The sequence below is a fragment of the Clinocottus analis genome, unplaced genomic scaffold (genome assembly GCF_023055335.1).
Source record: "Clinocottus analis isolate CAN_PGR_092001 unplaced genomic scaffold, fCliAna1.0.p SCAF_13, whole genome shotgun sequence".
Taxonomy (NCBI): Eukaryota; Metazoa; Chordata; class Actinopteri; order Perciformes; family Cottidae; genus Clinocottus; species Clinocottus analis.
Genome location: NW_027175854.1, coordinates 12,707,936 through 12,727,345, shown reverse-complemented (window position 1 = coordinate 12,727,345; position 19,410 = coordinate 12,707,936). Strand labels below are relative to the sequence as shown.

General features: G+C 43.5%; 2 protein-coding genes across 5 annotated transcripts; both read right to left on the bottom strand.

Annotated features, from left to right (window-relative positions):
* Window positions 1-248: 248 nt before the first annotated feature.
* lmnb1 (lamin B1) lies at window positions 249-9,230 on the bottom strand. The gene is made up of 11 exons (XM_068574226.1): window positions 8,666-9,230; window positions 6,103-6,259; window positions 5,735-5,860; window positions 5,127-5,297; window positions 3,843-3,968; window positions 3,032-3,252; window positions 2,710-2,938; window positions 2,131-2,235; window positions 1,811-1,930; window positions 1,530-1,649; window positions 249-1,156 (listed from the first exon to the last, which is right to left on the bottom strand). Exons 1-11 carry the CDS (start codon window positions 9,019-9,021, stop codon window positions 1,115-1,117), a joined length of 1,773 nt encoding a protein of 590 aa, XP_068430327.1. The 5' UTR covers window positions 9,022-9,230; the 3' UTR covers window positions 249-1,114.
* Window positions 9,231-11,151: 1,921 nt separating this feature from the next.
* Window positions 11,152-19,358, bottom strand: prrc1 (proline-rich coiled-coil 1). Of its 4 annotated transcripts, none has more exons than XM_068574866.1 (9): window positions 19,291-19,358; window positions 18,408-18,537; window positions 17,145-17,522; window positions 16,801-16,946; window positions 16,366-16,468; window positions 16,119-16,282; window positions 15,437-15,540; window positions 14,270-14,372; window positions 11,152-13,753 (listed from the first exon to the last, which is right to left on the bottom strand). In XM_068574866.1, the coding sequence occupies exons 2-9, from the start codon at window positions 18,496-18,498 to the stop codon at window positions 13,544-13,546; spliced, it is 1,299 nt and encodes a 432-aa protein (XP_068430967.1). In that variant the 5' UTR covers window positions 18,499-18,537; window positions 19,291-19,358; the 3' UTR covers window positions 11,152-13,543. The 4 variants fall into 4 exon arrangements, with proteins under 4 accessions (XP_068430967.1, XP_068430968.1, XP_068430969.1 ...); XM_068574867.1 differs by lacking the exon at window positions 19,291-19,358 and adding an exon at window positions 18,935-19,276; XM_068574868.1 differs by lacking the exon at window positions 19,291-19,358 and adding an exon at window positions 18,803-18,930.
* Window positions 19,359-19,410: the final 52 nt, after the last annotated feature.

Here is a 19,410-nt window from a genome sequence, read left to right as displayed (position 1 = left end):
TAGTGATGGATGCTGTTAAATTAAATACAAGGATGAAGATGCAGTTTTGGTGAACCAATCCCATAATTCATTGCAGCCGTTTTGTGCAGTCATCTGTAAGCAGTTTACATCATTGTATTTTAACAGAGCAGCTAACCCAAATGTGAAAAGTCTATCAAATAAAGGTTTCCTTAGAACCCCGCCAATAAGGAACCTGTGCAGTCTTCTACATAGAACCGTTCCGTTGATGCTCAAAAAACAAGTCAAACTCAAGTACAAGAAAAAACTTGTTTAATCATTCAACTAAGATAATTACAGCCATAGCATGTATAGTAACAACACACAAAGAACTTCAAACACTTCAAATATCAAAAGTAAAGAATACAATCAACACTTCTAAGATAGTGGTGCAATGCTGACTCCAGAGTCAGTGTAGTGAAACTCACACAGCCCGTGAGCAGAATCAAACTACTGTGACGGCACAAGCGCTTTCCTTTGTGCGTCTAATCCTCTTCCACACGCGGCTGTAAGGGAGCGCAACAGCTGCTAACCAACGGTCCTGGGAATTCCTCTTATGAATACAATCACACTATTTTATTTGTTTTGTCCAACAACACGAGTAGAATGTCAATTGACTGATTTCCATATTGTCTAATTGTATTGCATTTTGTACTGACACTTGAACTTTCAGTGCTTATTTTGTTAACTTGTTTAAATACTGTAGGATTTAGTCAGCCCCTGTCCTAATCAAGTCTCCAACTTCCTGTGGCTTTTCTTGTAGCATCAATATTATAATAAGATCAAATATAAAATAAAAGTCCATCGAAAATAAAAATCACATACTTGTTTTCTTAAAAAGACACAAGTTGGTCTTGAGTTTAGCTCCTTGGTGCATGGTTTAAAAAACAAAATATGAACTACAAATACAAACTGTATTCAAGCACCATGTCATTTAGCTTTTTTAGATGAAAACATCTACCAAAAGCAGTTTTGATTTTTTTTTTGTATTATACAAGAGAAATAAAACAATTTATTGAAATAAGCTACAAAAAGATAGAAAAATAGTTGTAGTATTACAGGAGGCAGCAGACTGGCTGGACTCAGGAGGTGGAGGTGGCTGGTTGGTGCAGCAGGATCACATGACGGAGCAGCCTCTCTTTGCAGTGCGAGGGTCCGCCTGCACAAAAACATTCAAACACAATGCCGACAACGTCAGTAAAAACACACAACCTTTCAGTCAACGTGGAGGGTTAAAGGAGAGCTGACATGTTGGGAAAGGCTGTAAGATAAACATCAGCTTCCCATTTGATTTTATATTCTGACTGTGCGACAGAGACAAGCCTTTTTTTCTGAGAAATGTGTCCATAGACATATTTATAAAACATACCTACATTGAGTAGTTAGACTTGGGGGTCTGTTCATGTCACAATTATTTTGCGCTCTCAAATCCACTATTCACAAAATCCCAGGCCCCCAGGATAAATGGATCAATACCACAGCTACCAATTAATCTAAGGAAAGGTCTGTACCGAGCTAGCTGATGTTCTCACCTGGTGGTGGAAGAGGTCTTCATCAGTGGCCTCTACTTCATTATCATCATCATCCTCCTCCTCCTCCTCGTCCACCTCTTGTATTGCCATCCTGTATGTTGTGGTTCTATTTGCCACCTCCTGAGACACACACACACACACACACACACACACACACACACACACACACACACACACACACACACACACACACACACACACACATTAAAGCTCTACAAACAACAATAAATCCATTCTACTTAAAAGGAACAGAAGTGAGGAAGGATGACTGCTGGTCTCACCTCTCCCTGAGGGTTGATCAGCGCCACCTGGACGTCCACCCCTGAACCCCAGGAGGAGTGGTTCTTCCACACCAGGTCTGTGGGAGGTTTGGAGCTCACACCGGCATCAGACGCCCAAACCTGCACAGAGCAGCCACAAAGTCATCCTCATATTCAAAACAATCACACACGCATACAGTTTGCATGGATACAGCCACGAGCCTGAGACACAACCAGACCCAAAGATCGAACACTGGGGACGAGGGCTGCACCACATTACTGAGGACAACATCTCTCCTGAAAACTAAACGATGACAATCGAACAGAAGACAAACCCTTACCGTGACTTTATGGCCCGCCTTCAGGACATATTTGGGTGTGAACTTGTAGGTGGCTGTGGCTTTTCCAATCGTTTTAATCATCTCATAACCGACCATTGCCTGGTCCTGAAGCAGACAGCATTGACAAAATAAACAAGTCAGTTAGTTCAACTAGACCTCTGAAGAGAAGCGCTTCCGCTGAATCTCCACTAGGGGCCTCCCCACTAACACAATACATAGTCTCGTCTGATGGCTCACAAATTATAAGTATATGTAGTGCTCCGACAGTGCTCTTTATTTATAGATTAGTTTTTTGATTTTGAAACAGTGGCCTGATGTTGCCGTTATTTAGCCTCTCAGGCTGCTAACCCGGTCCCACGAATCTAGATAGTGCATCTGATACTACATCGAGATTTATTCATGCTGATTAGGGAGATTGAATGAAGGCAAATTATGTTATTGGGCTGACATTTGTCCTAGATTAGGCTACAAATCATGATTGATTGGGGGAATCCAAGCAATTCAATTTACATAGCCCAGAATCACAAATTAGCCTCAGATGGCTTTACAGTACAGACACACAGCATCTAAGGAGCTCACCTCGTCTCCATTGTTGTGGAGGCAGATGAACTTGCCGTCTGTGTCGATCTCATTGACGCAGACGGACCCTGTGGCCGAGGCGGAGTGCGCAATGGACACCGAGCTGCTGGCTTCCTGTTCCTCCACGTCCACACGCTTCCTCTTCCCCTTCCTGGTCTGCACACTGCGGCTGCTGGACGAGGCTCGAGAGACCGTGACGCGAGCTGAAGGACTGGGAGACAGCTTCAGTCTGGGGCAAGAGGAGACACGGCAGTTAGGCTCAGCAGGTGAGTCACAAATGTAAACAACGCCATCGCTGCTTGTAAACCCTCGGGCTCATCACCTTTCTTCCTCCCCCTCCAGAAGTTTGCGGTAAGCGTTGATCTCCATGTCCAGCGCTAGTTTGACGTCCAGCAGCTGCACGTAGTCGTTCAGCTGTTTCTGCATCTTGGACTGCATCTCAGCCAAGGCGCGGTCTTTGTCTGCCAGCAGCTTGCGGCTCTTGTCTTTCTCCTGAGCCAACGCTGACTCCAGCTCCATGATACGATCGCGCCAACCTCGAGTCTGAATACACAAGGGAGGTCAGAGTCTGAGGGGGTCACAGAGCGAGCTATCACTTTGTCGTCATCATTTACATAGCTTCAATAAATATCATTGGTCGGATGAAAATGAAAACCGTGCAGGGCTCAAAATATTTTTCTGTGAAACCTTTAAAATAACGTGCTCATAGTAATTGTACCCGAATTACAAAAGTGTTTTCAAAACACTGTTTGGTTCATTGGTTCATTAGTTCTTTGGACAAGGCCGCATCAGACTAAAAATAAATCCTACCTGGACCGCTGCACATTATATTTTACTGCATTATGAGGAAATCCTTACTGTGTTCTAATGGAATTTTAGCTGACTTTCGCTTTCAATTTCCACAAAATCTACAGTAAAATAACTTCAAACGTTACATGGTCGGAGTCATTCTAAACAGGATTACATTGAATAGGTGAGCAAACCTCCATGCGTAAGAGCTGGCATCCCTGAACAGTTACATGCACGCAGAGCACAACATTTTACATGCACTACTGTGCAATGCACAGGCAGATGTTCCATCAATATTCCGATTCAATAAAAAACAAATGAAATGAGGAAAATAAAATGCCAACCTCCTTCTGCATTCCTGCCAGCTGGGCGGTGAGGCTGTCGATCCTCAGGCTGGACTCCCTGAGCTCCTCTTGTGCCATGCTGGCCGAGGCTCCGTTCATCTCAGACAGACGATGCAATTCCTCCAGCTGGAGACAGACACACACAAGGTGGTATGAGAGTCGACAACATGAACACAATTTCCTTCTCATCACACGCTGAAAGAGGAACAGAGCTGTGTCACTCACTTCCTGACACTCAGGAAGTTACGTTTTTAAATGTGTTGCTTGGTATGTTGACATTCTATTGTAAAAATACAAAACAAAAAAACACAATTGTTTGCATATTGTGCACGAGGAGGATTTAAACAAGTCTGTCAACTACTGAAAACCTGCGCATGGATTCTCACATTTATCAGTGATCATCTGGTTCGAATGCTGCCAAATAATCTTCCGAATCCATGGATGTAGATTGCAAATGTGTGTTGCGTAAACCTGAACAGAAGATTCAGCACTTCAGATAAATGTTGTGCAACCCTCGAGGAGAAACTAAACTATGTTTCATCCCTGCATTTGCTTTAAGAAACCCACTGCATCTCCACAAGGGAGAAAAGAACTGCAGTGTTTTAAGTTATAAGTGGACGCTTTGGTGGAAGTAGATAGCTTTGTCCACATGCACTGGTGTGATTTCGGTCTTAAACTGGTTTGGTCAAAGCCCATTGGTTCAAATTAGGCAAAATCAGTCCTCCAGCTTTATAGCAACATACCCATTGTTTTTTTCCCCCACCCATAACATAATATTGACATATATTATGCATGTCATTTTCATCCATCTGCGCAAAAAAAAAACTCCCCAGTTCCCCCATTATGAACTCTTCCAGACTCAGGGCTATGTCAGTGTTGCACCTCAGGTTGAAGTGAGAGCTGCTTCATGTTTTTCAGTATTTAACTACTGATAAGGTAATCGGAAGAAAAGTTAATTTTGTACCCTTGAATCTTTATTAATTGCCTTTTCGTTGATTTAGAGTTTGTGGATATCAGCCGTTTCGGGTGTACAGGGTTACAGGTATAAGCGGCTCTTTGAGGGCCACCATGATGCTGATGTGGTTGTCTCAAACTCAACAAAATCCTCACAAGTAAAATGAGGAAGCGGCAGCAGTTCATCACATATGACCAACAAGCACAACATCAGTCGGTGTGTAAAGCAGCAGGTAACGTTAGTGATGACATGAGTCTAATCACAAGATGAGGGCTAATCAATGACACATAATCTGTGTGTTCTGTGTGAATGAGTGTGTATATTCATACCTTAGTGATGTAGGTGCTCTCAATGTTGTCCTTGTAGAGGCCAATCTGCTCCTCATTCTGGGCCCTCATGTCAATCAAGGCCTGAGTCAGTTTATATTCATACTCCACCTTTCGACCAGAGTCCACCTCCACCAGCTGGGCCTCATACCGCTGCCGGGACTCCTTCACTTCCTGTGACACAGCACACAGTCAGCACTCTTTTGAATCTTATCCTGATTAACTCTAGTCAACACTGGTTAAGTTGCTCGAAAAATACATCAATTACAAAGAGAAAGTGATTCATCAATTTAATAAAGTAAATAATGAAGATATTGAAACATAAGTCACAGTCCTACTGAAATCTCAAGCTCACCATGCAAGATTGTTGCAGACTCATGTGATCTAAACATTTCCAATAACTCTTGTGTTGTAAAGTCCCCCAAAACATTGAAAAAGATGTTCCATATTTGTTGGCTTTTACACTTTCAAAAACCTTTTTATAAATGATGAAAAGAAAACCAGATTTCTCTCTGCATAGTTGAAGGGATTCCCTTCCACAATCAGACTTCTAAGATCTGAGTCAGACAGAGCTGCGCGCACGCACGCGCACGCACGCGCACACACCTTACCTCTTCTTGCATGCTCTTACGGAAGATCATTTCCTCAGTCAGACTCTGGCAGCGGTTTTCCACGTCAATGCGCAGCAGCATCTCATCGGCAAGGAGCTTCTTGGCCTGAGCCAGACCGGCATCCAGCTGACAACGCACAACGCACGCTTTGAAAACAAGTCTCGATTGAATGAAAGAGGCTCAGCGAGTTTAGCGAGGCCAGAAGAGCTTTCAAGATAAAAAACAACAACGGAGACAATCACGACTAACACTTTTTAGACGTAAAAAAGTTTTTTTTTTAAATAAGCACAATAACATTATCTGCAAAAACGAACACATACAACAAATCGTTCTAGCCACATCATATTCAAGAGACAGCAGTGATGTACCTCCTGTAGCTGTTCTCGCAAGTCGGCCAGCGTGGCCTGCATGCCTCTATTCTCAGACAGCGCTGTAGCCAGCATGGCATCTTTAGCGTTAAGCTGAGCATCCAGGTCCTTCAGCCGGGCCTGAGCTCCAGCAGCCTCAGAGTCCTTCTTGTTGTAGCTGGAAGGAGGATGACAAGACACGGGAAAAGCATTAGAGCTGTCGCAGAAACTGCTACATTGCAACACCGTTATTTGCAAAAACGCATTGTTCACATTCCTTTGCCAGTTTATAGGTACACCTGGCAAAACCTAATGCAGCCTGACCAATGAAACTAAGGAGCAGCCCTGCAATGAATCTGGATGTATTGTTGTTAATATTTGAGTCACTCAATCAGTAAGAGTATCCACAGGTGTCCACTGTCCTTCAGATACTGGTTAGGCTGAAACTTTACACAAGTAAACAGCGTCCTCTGGTGGTCACAACGGCTAAGAAATAAAACACTTCTCGTTCCACATGCTGGCACTGGCAACTTTTTTATTATCCCAATTATCTGATTATGACCATTTTGATTATCCAAAACAAGAACAATAAACAATCAGTTAAAAACTGCTGTGAAGCCAATGACACCGCTCCACTGTTGACTTAGTTAACCCTGTCTCCAGCTGGGACGCAAACAGCCAGCGTGTTTTCTGAAAGTGAAAAAAATCCTCTATTTGGTTGGTGTTCCTGTCAGAAAACCGGCTGGGCGTTTGCTTCCCAGCTTGAAGCAGGGTTAACTAAGTCAACAGTGGAACGGTGTCATTGGGTTTGTGAGTTAAGCCGTCTTTTGGAGGTGCTCTGCTGGGACAGAGGCCAGTTATTTGCTCATGGTATGCCTTAGGGCTATGATGGGCGGGCTGGGCTAAAGTGGACCAACTATGAGTGGAATGCAGAGCAGTACGCTTACTTTTCACGTTTTACTGAGAAACGTCAGCAGGGAGGGAAAACCACAGACTCGACAGTCTCCCACTTCACAGGAACTCTCAGCAGGACCACACCAGTACACAACAAATACCATGGATACTTTGAGAGTGCACTATGTTCACATTATTACATTAAGAAGACGGTTAGAGGGAAGCCCAACATGTTAAAGCAATGATTGGACACAATAAGCACACTGAACTTTGACTACTGGCTCTTAATGATGAGCTAATGAAAGATGACCATTGTCATCTATGGCGTCATTGCATCATAAATTTATAATTCAGCATTGTTGAGACTATCGGAATATTTGTTCTTTTTGACAATTAAATAATTTATAAATGTGCTACAGCTCCAAGGCAGATGAGAATACCTGACTGTAGTCACCACTTTGTACTCTAACCGCAGCTTTAACATCTGTAAAATTAACACTATATGATCCAGTTACATGGTACGTCAACTGGCCAAGGGACTCAAACAGGCGGTTCCTGCCACCTGTGTTCAACTATCAGAGGGCACACCTGACCGCTTGGGTCAAACTGCCCTTTTTTGTGATACAAGAGTATCTTAGTTCAGTGCACTCCTGCAGAGATTCATGTCACATTAATTTCAGATTCAACTTTATTGTCAGGGTTAGGGTTGGAACTAAGCTTTTCTAACAACTATTAACAGCAATGTATTTCTGGCAATACAGTCCAGGAGGAAAGCCTGCACAGGATCTGTTCCCTCACTTGTGGTCAACAGCTGTGTCTCTGTTGCAGCTGTCAAATTCTGTCTGATGTATACACTGTTTATTAAGCACACCAGCTAATCACTACAAAACCCAGCAGTGAAAAAATATTAATATTTGGATATCAAAACAATGTCCCATACGTGTATAATGCAGATATATCCTTGGTCTGGTCTGTGGGTTACACAAAAAACTAATTATTCCACAAAATATTTGTTTGCGTTTTTCCTCATAAAATACCAAAAACACTTGTGTTCGGCGCCAGTGTTTGTTTCTGCTGTGCCCAACAGATACTATCAGGAGACACTGAACGCATCATGGCACCTTCAGTGAACTTGTACGTTATCTGCCAAACAAAGTAATTAAATTCTGTAAATATTAAGCTTTTTTTCAGGTCAGTAACGTTAAACTTATTTGCTCTTGTATTTACTCAACCACACGTTCTAAAAGTTTTTTTTAAGGCGGTTTCACCCGTTTTCTCTCAGCAACAGACAATGGTGGAGTCATTTATTTTTGAAATATTGTAACTATATATATATATATATATATATATATATATATATATATATATATATTACTTCCACCATTTTTTTTTTATGTATAGCTCATGTTAATGATTGAAATAAAATCTAAGAACAACATCTTCACAGCTACGGGACGATAAAACACAAAACAATATGGTTGTTTTGAACGCAGCGTTTGAGTTCCGCGCTCACCGGACGGTACAACGGAACCGTAGCCCCGCTCCACTGGTCACGTGCTTACGTTCATGTAGCAAAGTGGCTCGAAAATCAAAGTCAGCAGCATAAAACGCTTAGCCTTCAGCTAGTCATTCAAAGTTACGGGCCCTATTAGACTGTACTAGCTACATAATTAGAGGGTTAACGGCTTACTTCTGCTGAAGCTGCTCGTGGTCGGATTTGATCTTTCCCAGCTCAATCTGCAGCCAGGCCCGCTCCTTGGAGGACTCATCCAAACACCGTCTGGCGTCGGCTAGCTCAGTCTCGTACAGGGCTTTCAATCCGGTTACCTCCCGGCTTCTTACATCTTCCTTCTCGTTTATTTGCAGGTGGAGAACATTGTTTTCAGACTCCAAGCTACGGACTTTGTCAATGTAAACGGCCAGGCGGTCGTTGAGATCCCGGAGCTGTTGTTTCTCCTGCAGGCGGGTTATCCTGGTCGGGCTCAGCGGAGTGCCGCTGCCGCACGTGCTTCTCTGCCTGGTCGGAGTTGCAGCCGCGGTCGCCATTGTAGAGGACTAAATAACCCGTATCAAAGACGCCGACCGAACCAAAGCGAGGTGCGGGGCGTGCGGGGTCGACGACTTCGACTGAGGCGCTAAACAACAACCAGCGCGTCTGGAAAGCTGACCTGGAAGTATGTCCTGTCTTTCCTTGTCCGAATGAAAGAGGGGGTTGGCTTCCTAATATGGCGGCTCATTGAATATTTCACGTTGCCTCCAACTAGCCAATGGCGAAGCTCGACGCAATGCGTTCTCTCGAGTTTAACTTTTGGGTTCACTTGGAATTCTGACCGCCATATGCCGAAACTGTCCGGAGTAGGCGGAGTCGATTTAAATTGGGCTTTCAAAACCTCGGGTTGAGCAGCTGACTATCCATGGGCTGGCCCGGTTTGTTAAATCCGAGTATCCTGGCGTTAATAACAAGCGCCGCCTGACTTCTCTGATAACGGCATCGTTTGAAATCATTTAGTTGTCTTCTCCCCGTAATGGCTCGTGTCCGAGCTAAAGCTGATCAGAAAATTATAAAGATAATAGCACAGGGAAAATATAGTCATTCAATTTTCAGATGGGATCCTAAAACGTTGTCATGTTGTATGCAGACTATCTATCTGAAAACAAACAAGGAGAAAATTAACCAACTATTCTGCACCGAAAAAAACTGAACAAAAGATTAAACTGAAATATGAAAGGCAACCAGATAGTTTCTAACGTTTGGTTAAATTAAAAGGGAAATCCCTCCTAGATAAAAAGAAATGGCCTGACACCCCAAATAGATATGTTAAAAACAGGGAAGTAAATAAAATGTATGCACAAAGTGTGTTTTAATCTAATTAAATTGTATTTTAAATAAATGTATTCTTAATACTGTTTGGATGTATTGCTGCTATGGTGCTTTGTTTAAACTCACTTTGTATGTAAAATATCAGATTTCTAGGTGTTTGTGTGCAAATTTTTTGCAGTAAAACTGTTTTTACACATTCATTCAGAGCATCTTAATCTGTTCCATGTACTCACATCCACACTGTGTTGATCAACAATCATTTGACAATACAATGTTAAAGACCTTGGGAGATAAAAAAGAAGTTTGAGGTTTGACAGTTAATCAGTTGGGAGCGGTATTGTTCGTCACTCCGGTGAGTACTGATAAAGTAGCCTACATACCAAATAGGGTCAGGCTGCAGATCCATCTCCCCTCAGTGGTCCACCTGCATGCCCACATGCAAGGTGTGTAATAATGAATACTAATGAAGATCATGTGTCAGCACAGTCCAAAACCAGAGGCCATGCATGCACCACAGAGCCATTGAAGAGGTTGCTTATGACAGCAGTGTAAGCATAAGTCAGCCCTTAGATGAATTGGAGTAGGCACAGCTGTGCAAGCCAATGTTGTGGAAGCATCAGTTAACACTGGAGTGATATCAGCAAAATGCAACTTCTTAATGTGCTGCAGATGGGTTCAGATGCCCATTTAGACTCTATAATAAAGTAAAGATGTTAAGATCTTCTGCTATAACATGCGACACAAGCTTGACCTTGTTTTTACCTTTGATGTCTTTGTTCACAGAAGGCAGAAATTGACCTGTTGACATTACTGTCATGTGAGTGAACCTCTCTCACCACTGAGTGGCCAAACAGGCACACCAAATCTGTCCTGAGGACAAACTTTTACTGCACGGATATATTCTTTATTGTCTCTATTCAAACTTGTCAGGACTGTTACAGGCGGGATGAAAAGCTTGAGAAATATTGCTAATAATGCTAACACCTTCTTAGTTGTGTCCATGCTTTTGCAAATCTGCTGGAGAGTGGGCACTGGTAATCTAATCAAGGACAAAGATCTTATTTCATCCTCTCACAGATAACATTACTGAAGTAGTTCTGTTTATCCCATGAGTTGATTGATGACCATCATCAGTGAACCCGCCTCCCACCCCCCCAAGTTTGTCCTCTTGTCCTGTGCGCCACTAGAGAACAAGATCTCTGCTGTCCAATTTGCCCACAGGTCGTAGCTTCGCCAACATAACCATGTTTACATCGTCAACTGTAGAACGTCTCCTTCCAGGTTGTTAAAAAAAAAGTAATTTCTTTTTACATTAACATGCGGAACAAAACTTTATCATCAACACTAACACCAACCAGCATGAAAAAGGGATTTATTTGAGTGTAAAAAGGCACATTGAGATGAACCAACATACACAGAAGAACAGTCTTTCAACTCAAACTTTGGGCTGCTATGTGAGTGTGTTCACACTGCCTGAAGGAGCAGGACAGACATTAAGGTATCCTTATTTAATCACAGGTCCGTTATCATCCTTCTGCAATTACTCACGGGTCCCAATGTGGACCTAACGAGAGCAGACGTACGTACAATGGGAATGATGGGCAATTAGTTTGAAATAAAGCTAGTAAGAATCACAGAATGTTTAAAACTAATACGTATTGTATAAAAACATAACATCAATTAGCGCCTTAGACCACTCTAGCCGTGTCCCATTTGCACACAATACATTGATTTTAAATTGATCAATGGATTGGCACAGGAAGGAGAAGTACATCAAATATAGAAAGAAAGAGCAGTGTTGGGTTAGGAACAGAGCAAAGCAGAGCACGGGGCGTTGGTATCAGATCGACTGCTGGTTTCCAGTGGAGACCATTTAGATCAAAAGCATCAAAACAATAAACCAGTTTCAGCACAAGTGCTTCATATCGAGTCAGTGTTTTACCAAGCGCCAACTGGAAACAGTATCGGGACCCCTACAGTCTAGATCTAAAGAAATAACTTCATCACTTCATTTTTTTTTTTTTTTTTACACAGTTGGCATATTAACAAATCAATTTGCATTTAATCAAATTACCACACAGCAAATGATTACATCAATTCGGCATTGGCAATAACCGTAGGTTTACTGAGGGGGGCTTAAAGGTGGCCGGCTGCTCATTTTAGCCCACACGGCCCTTTAGCAGGTAATTTTAATGCCCGTCTCTTTAAGCCCCCTCTCTCAAAAAGACACGTCTCAGTCTGCTGTGATTGGCTTGTGAGAAACACATGGTGCTTCTTTGCAAAGGTAGTTCCTAATATGGTACAGATGTGGCCAGTTGCATAGCAGTAGCCCCCCACACTGCACCCCCTCATACAATCTACCCCTGCTGGTCAGTAGAGAACATTAGAGATTTAAGACACTTTGGCGCTGGCTGCACTTGTCAGAACTGGAGGTTCCCTCCTGGTCACAGCTAATAGGTCAAGACCGTGTCCCAGCCTTCCTTCCAGAGGAGTTAAGGACACAGGATAGGGCGTGAGGTGGGCTACATATTCTAATGAGCGTGTATGTGACATAGGAAGGGGAGTCAAATCCGAATGGCTTGTTGAGCCGCATGTTACCAGATCGTGGCAGCCCGCAAAAACTGACCGTGTTGTGTTAGTTTTCCGTTGGTGCGTTGGTTGGCACTCCAGACCCACGTGTGTGTTCACAAGCACCAAGAACATGGTTCATAATATGCACCCTTTAAAGTTTGGAAACGGGAAGTTGGCAGTAGTGTCGGGATAAGATCACATGCCGTGTATCATTTCCTGTAACAAAAGTTTCAGGACTACAAAGTGCCACAACAGCTCAGTGCCAACTTCAGTACAAGTAGCGTTCAGTGTCAGGCCCGATCCCACGGAGACGCGTCGCAACAGGCATTACGAAAAACGCCCCTTGGCAAAGCGTGTCGGGCACAGCAACAGATGAGCCTGTGGAGCGGCGGTGAATAAAAAAAAAGGGGAGGGGAAAATACATGTATAATTCACTGTAAATAAGATAAAAAAAAAACGCTGTTCCTACCGCCTCTAACAGCCTCAAAACAGGGAGGCAGGGGTAAAGTAGTAAAGCCTGCCTCTTCTCGATTTTATAGGCTGCCTGGGCCAGGTGTGACGAGTGGTGTTGACAGACAAAAACACTCGAAAAAGGGGACATGCTCAGCAATAGAAAGGTGGCGTTTTGCAGTTAATGCGTTTCTCGCGACGCGTCTTGGTGAGATCGGGGCCGTATAACATGCAGTGGATGACTTCACAGCTCCACTGCACTCCCCAAGTAAGCCGGAAGTAGAACTAATAGTAAAATGTTGGATCTAAAGTATATGTAATATATAGACACAACTGGGATACAGTCCAGGTCATAGTCTCTACAATAGAGACTTTGTTACAATGAGAAAACTAGACATTGCCACAATGTGCGTTAAGGTTGTTACGTATACACAACGTTTAATCTTTTACGGAGGGTGACGAGATGATTAGTTCGTTCTTTGAAGGCTGAGGAGGAGAGTATTGACTTGATATTGACGGCCATAAATAACTCTGTTGGAATGTCAGGAAACATCTTAACACAAATGCTAACATCTTCAAAAGAAATGGGCAGGACATGCCCTGCCAGGACAGATGGAGGATGCATGGCGAGACACGAGGAACCTTGCTGTCTCAACAGCTGGTTTCTTCCTCCGGCGCGTCTACCCCGTCCTCCCAGTACGAGACCGACACTGGAACTGCTCAGCCTCACACAGTCCTGGCCGGTAGCTGCTGTTTGTAGATTCCAGCCAGCGCTTTGGCGGTGCTCTGGATCATTTGCCGCTGGGTCATGCCCGTCACGGCCTGGTGCCAGTCTGTTCTGTTGATGTTGGGCATGTTGCGCTCCAGGACCTCGCCCACTGTAACAATGAGGCCGGACCAGCGCAGGCTGTAGTCAGGAGGGGTGAGGGACTGGGCCTGCACAGCAGAGGAACACAAACCGTGAGGAGAGTTGCTGGCGGCACATGTGATAATGAAGAAAGTTTCTCTTTAAGCAAGTAAACCACTAATGGATGCAAAAGGTCAGTGGCAAGATTATTCAGAGTGCACATAGTTAGTTTCGTGAACTTGCAAACAAAATGTTTTGAGAAAATATCTCAATGTTTAAATAAAGTTTTAATTTGGAGTAAAAACAATATTGTAGCATTCGAGAAATAGCTCAATAATCTTAGAATAAAGTACTAATTACATGAGAAAAGTAGAAAATGACTAATGTGTTTTCAGTGTTGGGTTACACAAAAAATGAGCTCGTCCAACAATCACTTCAGGAGAAGCAGGCTGGCACCTTTACTATATTCTCACAACTCTTAACTTTTGTCTTAAAACATGTCAACTTTATACTTGAATCTGAGATTGTTCCACAAAAAGCATCATATAAGAGACATTGTTTAAGACATTGGGTTATTGAAATGAGACACAGCTGCTGATCTGTACCTGTTGGACATGATCCAGAGCCAGAGGAGTTGCCTGAGTGAAGACCTCAATGCGAACGCTGTGACCGGGGTCCTCCAGGATCAGACAGCCGATGTCAAACCACCTGATGAAACAAACAATTGCTATTTTTAAATGTCTGCATTGGTTATCATTTACCACAACTGAACTGATTGAATACATCGAGCCTTTAGAGGAGCTGCCGTTGGAGAACTATTCTCCGATACTTCTAATGGGACATTGGTATCACATCAAGTTATTTTTGGTAAATACAAAATACACTAAAGCAGTGGAAAATAGGGTGCATAGAATTACAATTAGTCTCCCGTTATGCAAGATCAGATATCCACCCGTATGATGCCATCTCATAAAGTTCCTGAGGTATTGGCAGATACAATATAGTACAAGCTGGTTAAGTCATTATAAAGTGGCCATTGTCAAGTTAAAGAGAAAATGTACAGATTTTGAATCTCATCTCAATCGGAGTTAAACTTTCTATATACTGCGCACTGTGAAGAAGCTAAACGCATTAAACCAACCTCCACAATGCTGAGGAGGCATTGTAGTCATCTGTTAACTTGTATATCATATTGCATCTTTCTTCCTGCAGCTATCGAGGCAAGAAAGAACTACAGAGCGCTACTTCAGCTTTGGGTGCTTCACTTGTATTACAAACAGCGAAAATGGCATCCCAAAATAAGTGTCAGAGGATGTTACAGACGAGGACTTTTACACTCAACAGTGTTTTGGCGGCAGCGGAGAGGAGGAGGAAAAAGAGAAGGAGGAGGAGTAGGAGGACGATCTTTCAAAATCAACAGCTCAATACGCAGCTCAGGCCTTCCATGTTTACAGACTGCTGGTATGTTTGGGGTTCAGAGGGTTAAAGCAAACAATGACCACCTAGAGTGATTTACAGTCACATAATAATGTATTATAACAGTCAATATAATTCATTATGAAAAGATTATAATGTATTTCAACTATGGAAACTATAACACACTATGATCTTGCAAGTGACCGCAATTATGAAGAACTATGATACTTGACCTTATATTGTAGTTATAACGCATTAGGAGTGCTTACAACAATGCGTAAGTGCTTTGAGTACATTTAAATGCATTATCAGTATGTTCATAATGCATTATAGAGTGTCAGAAGTTTTCTTCTTACTTGTCAGGAAAGAGCTCAGCGATGAAGTTTTCCAGAGAGACCACCGGCTGCTTCTCGTGGATCACGCCGGCTCGACGCAGGCTGTCGATGCGCTCCTGAGCCCCCTGCACACACAACATCAGGGAGTGGAGGGAGATCAGAACGACCCAGGGTGCGACTTTGCAACACTGTCGTCCACAAAAAGTGGACAGTTTTTTTTAATTTGATATTAATCAAAAGAAATATCAGCAACAACTGTGGACATTTCATATTCACTTTTCTGCTTTCAGTTTCTCAAATAAGAAGAAGAGGGACACAGACATCTGGCCCTGTTTAAGGCCGCTGCTGGATAAAGCATAACAAACCCCATTTTCTCCTAAATTAGCGACTTTATTTTGAAAATATCATGACTGAATACTCTAAATCTCCAGTTTTTGGAACAAATAATCCTCAGACTAATTGATAATTAAAAGATTTAATAACTTGGTTTGACCACTGGTACCAATTCTTTTTTTTCTGTTCCTACTGTATTGGAAAGCCATATAGTATGATATACAGGTAGAAATGAGCTCTTAACAAAGTAGGAAGGAAAAGTAGGATGAAGCATGATCCGGTAAGAAAACAGAGTTCTGCCTTCTCTGGTACTTTGAGGCACAACGTTGTACGTTTAAAGAAGTAGGTTGAAACGCGGCAGTGAACTGACCTTGACTCCAGCTGCGTAGCCCACAGGCTGCGGGGCGATGTTGGACTGACCGGGCTCTCCAGTGACTAAGGCCATCCCAAAAACCTCCTGAAAGGCTTCTCTGACTGCCTCCACGTTTACCTCCTTATCGGAGGTCACCACGATGTCGATGTCTCCGCCGGACTCTGGAGAGCAACAAGAAAAATGTTCAATCGGCCCGTTTCGTTACGGGGAAAAGCAGCGGTGAGGAGAGAGCCGGCCGACTCACTGATGTATGGAGCCATGCCGGGGTCCAGAGTGGTGATCATGGACTCCACTGAGTGCTTGGTTTTGTCCAGGACTGTCTTCACCACCTGGTTACCTGCTACTCCCTGGGGACACGCAGACAGAGCACAGGTCAGAGCACTGTGCAGAAACATCTTACAGGTTGTGCTACTTGGACACATTCATTCAGATTCATCACATTTTCACAATCAACCATGCTACGGTTCCTCCTCAGCTAAACACGATTAGATCTGTCAACACTTTTCTTGTCGTTTGCACTATTAGCAACATTAGCTGTGAGCCACCGGCTGGCCTCTGTTAAGTGGGGATTGTTAGCATTTCGATTGCCTATCTGTACCTTTAATAGTATTGTAGTTTCTTTCTATATATGCAGCTTTTTGACATCATACACACACACACACACACAAACAGGTAGTACCTTGAAAAAGCCCCAGATGCCTCCACCAGTGTTGGTGTATTCAGGCACCCTGGGGTCTTCCTGCTCTTCAGGGAAAGTGATGGGAGATCCCGTATTGAATCCTCCGGTCATGGCTGGCTGCTGCACCATGGGATTTGGCACTACACCTGGAACATATAATTTTTAATTGTTTACCCTCACATAACAAATGTACCATGTTTGTATTATAAATACATCAAAATATATAAATATTATATTATGTGTATGTATCGGAATGTCTGTTGTGAAAACACACTGATTTACTGAGTAAGACTTAATTGGTAATCTTGCTTTATGTGCAACAGAAGGAGAAGACCAGCTCTTACCAGGCATGGCGGTAGGGCCGGAGAATGTTGGCATCAATGGAGTCTGTGGCGTCCGACCGGCATGACCCCGGGTGATGTCATATCCTGCACTCATGGAGAAGGTGGACACGGGTGGGCCCGAAGGAGGGGCTGAGGGGGGAGGCGGTCCGACGGAGGAGGCCGGGGGAGGTAGAGAGGGGGAGGCGGAAGGAGGAAAGTGAGGGTTGCTTGTGAAGGGGGAGGAGACAGTGGAGGGAGGGGGGAAGTGGGAGGACAGGGAGGGGTGTGTGGCTAGAGGGCTGCTGAAGGCAGGGACGAAGGGAAGAGGGGCGCGGGCGGTGGAGGCCGAAGGGGAACCAATGGATGTGTTGCTAGGGTGGGACAGAGGGCTGGTCAGACCTGGAACACAAAGGAACTCGTCAGGAAACATTTCTCACTGGGTCTTTGGTCAACAGCTAAATACGCAGCTCAGGCCTTCCATGTTTACGTTCATTCACTACATATGTTATTGGTTCTGATTTATTCGACAGGCTTTGTTGAGGAAATTGTAGAGACTTTATAACTTGACCCATGACAGACAGAATTCACGTTGCAGTAATACAGCAAATCCAATACTGAATATTTGAAAAAGATGACAATTGTCAGCATTTGATTTTAAATAATTGTAGAGATGTGGTGCACGGGATATGTCACAGCTGGAGATGAGCAGTACAATACTCTTTTAACCTAGCTACACAGTTATGGCAACTCGTACTGCAGATCTCACCTGTTCTGACCAGTTTATGAATCGGAACAGTGAAAAATAAATAATCTGTAAGTGATACAGATTCTAGATAAGGGATTATGTTAAGTATGCAAACTTGTGCAGCTATAACGTTATGTCGAACATGGTTTTATTTCATTTGCATGGTTGTTGATGTTCATCTTACTGGACTACTAAATATGTTCACAGTGTTCTCTGGCCATCTGCTCTAAAAGAAGCAAGCCTTCTACGACATCTGGAAGCTACATTTTAATGGTTCACTACGTCCTTAGGTTGATGTGCGCTTGCACCTAAATGAGATAGATAGATACATACATACATACATACATACATACATACATACATACATACATACATACATACATACAGTCTTTCAGGTCTGGTCCTGAGTGTTTACACTGCAGCTAATATAACTAATAAGTCTGTTGGGTTTCATCACAGATAATATTTTATCAACAATCGTAGTACACGCCTCAGGTACACCCTGCTCACATAGCACCACGTCATGGACCAGGTCTTACCCATGGTCATTGGCGGGGCGCTGACCGCCGCTGCAGTCATAGGCGTCGGGCTGGCAGGAGGCGTCGTCTCAATCCCACTCTCTTCCATCATCTTCTCTGCCTTATACCTACACGTCAGCCCACAGTATAGCTGCAAGCAGACAGTGTCAGGAATCAGGTTTATTGACAGGTAGCGTTCACGTGCAGGGAATTTGGTTTGTTGTACTGGTACATAACATAAACACAGTAATATCTATTTCAAAAGTGCATACAAAAATAAAGAAACAATTCTAGAAGAGAAGACATTTTTAATAAAATACGACAGATACTACAAACATATACACAATATATATTAATTCAAATAAAATCTACAAAGAAGAGACTTACAATGAAAGTACGGAGTATTAATACAATACTTTCTTGAAAGCGCTGTGCAGTCTTTAATTGTGAAGAGCCGCTTCTCATCAACGATCAGGTGCAGGCACACATGCAGGCACAGCAGAGTTCCGATCACCTTTTGGGTGCACTGAAACCACCACGTCACTCACCGCTCCCTGGTTAACATGTCACTGCCTTCGCAGCTCTGTCTCAAGCTGTCCCAGGTTCTCGCTCCCTTCGTCTGCAACAGTGGCGGGCTTGTCTAACGGAGACGCGCTTGAAGCGACGCATGTATCGGACACGAAGCGACGCCACATCAGACCATTGTGAACTGATTTCAGCATTAGCTAGCTCCCTCAAAACGCAGCTGCGGCTGTCACGTTACACGTGTACAAACACACGCGGCAGAAGGGAGACGTAGATGGGGAATACGTGACGTGTAACGTTACATTTGTTGTCTATTTGTCCAGCAGCGGGCAGCAGTGAATTATTTGTGACAAGTAGGAGAAGTATCTTGGCCACTCACCTGCTAACAGTACTCGCTCTGCAATCCCGTAAACTAACCACCGACCTTCTTTGATGACGTCATGTGTTGCCACGTCTGCTCGACAGTCGGCTCCTCCCATTACCGTGAGCGCCCGGACGT

What these genes read in the sequence shown, in the direction of transcription:
- lmnb1 (XM_068574226.1), bottom strand. Translation starts at nt 9,021, where the DNA reads ATGGCGACCGCGGCTGCAACTCCGACCAGGCAGAGAAGCACGTGCGGC. An exon ending in TGCGAGAACAGCTACAGGAG is followed by an intron (nt 5,861 to 6,102) that starts GTACATCACTGC and finishes GTGCGTTGTCAG; the next exon opens with CTGGATGCCGGTCTGGCTCA. An exon ending in CTGGAGGGGGAGGAAGAAAG is followed by an intron (nt 2,939 to 3,031) that starts GTGATGAGCCCG and finishes CTCTTGCCCCAG; the next exon opens with ACTGAAGCTGTCTCCCAGTC.
- prrc1 (XM_068574865.1), bottom strand. Translation starts at nt 18,851, where the DNA reads ATGAGAAGCGGCTCTTCACAATTAAAGACTGCACAGCGCTTTCAAGAA. An exon ending in CGCCCCGCCAATGACCATGG is followed by an intron (nt 17,523 to 18,407) that starts GTAAGACCTGGT and finishes TTTGTGTTCCAG; the next exon opens with GTCTGACCAGCCCTCTGTCC. An exon ending in CGGCATGGCTCCATACATCA is followed by an intron (nt 16,283 to 16,365) that starts GTGAGTCGGCCG and finishes GTTGCTCTCCAG; the next exon opens with AGTCCGGCGGAGACATCGAC.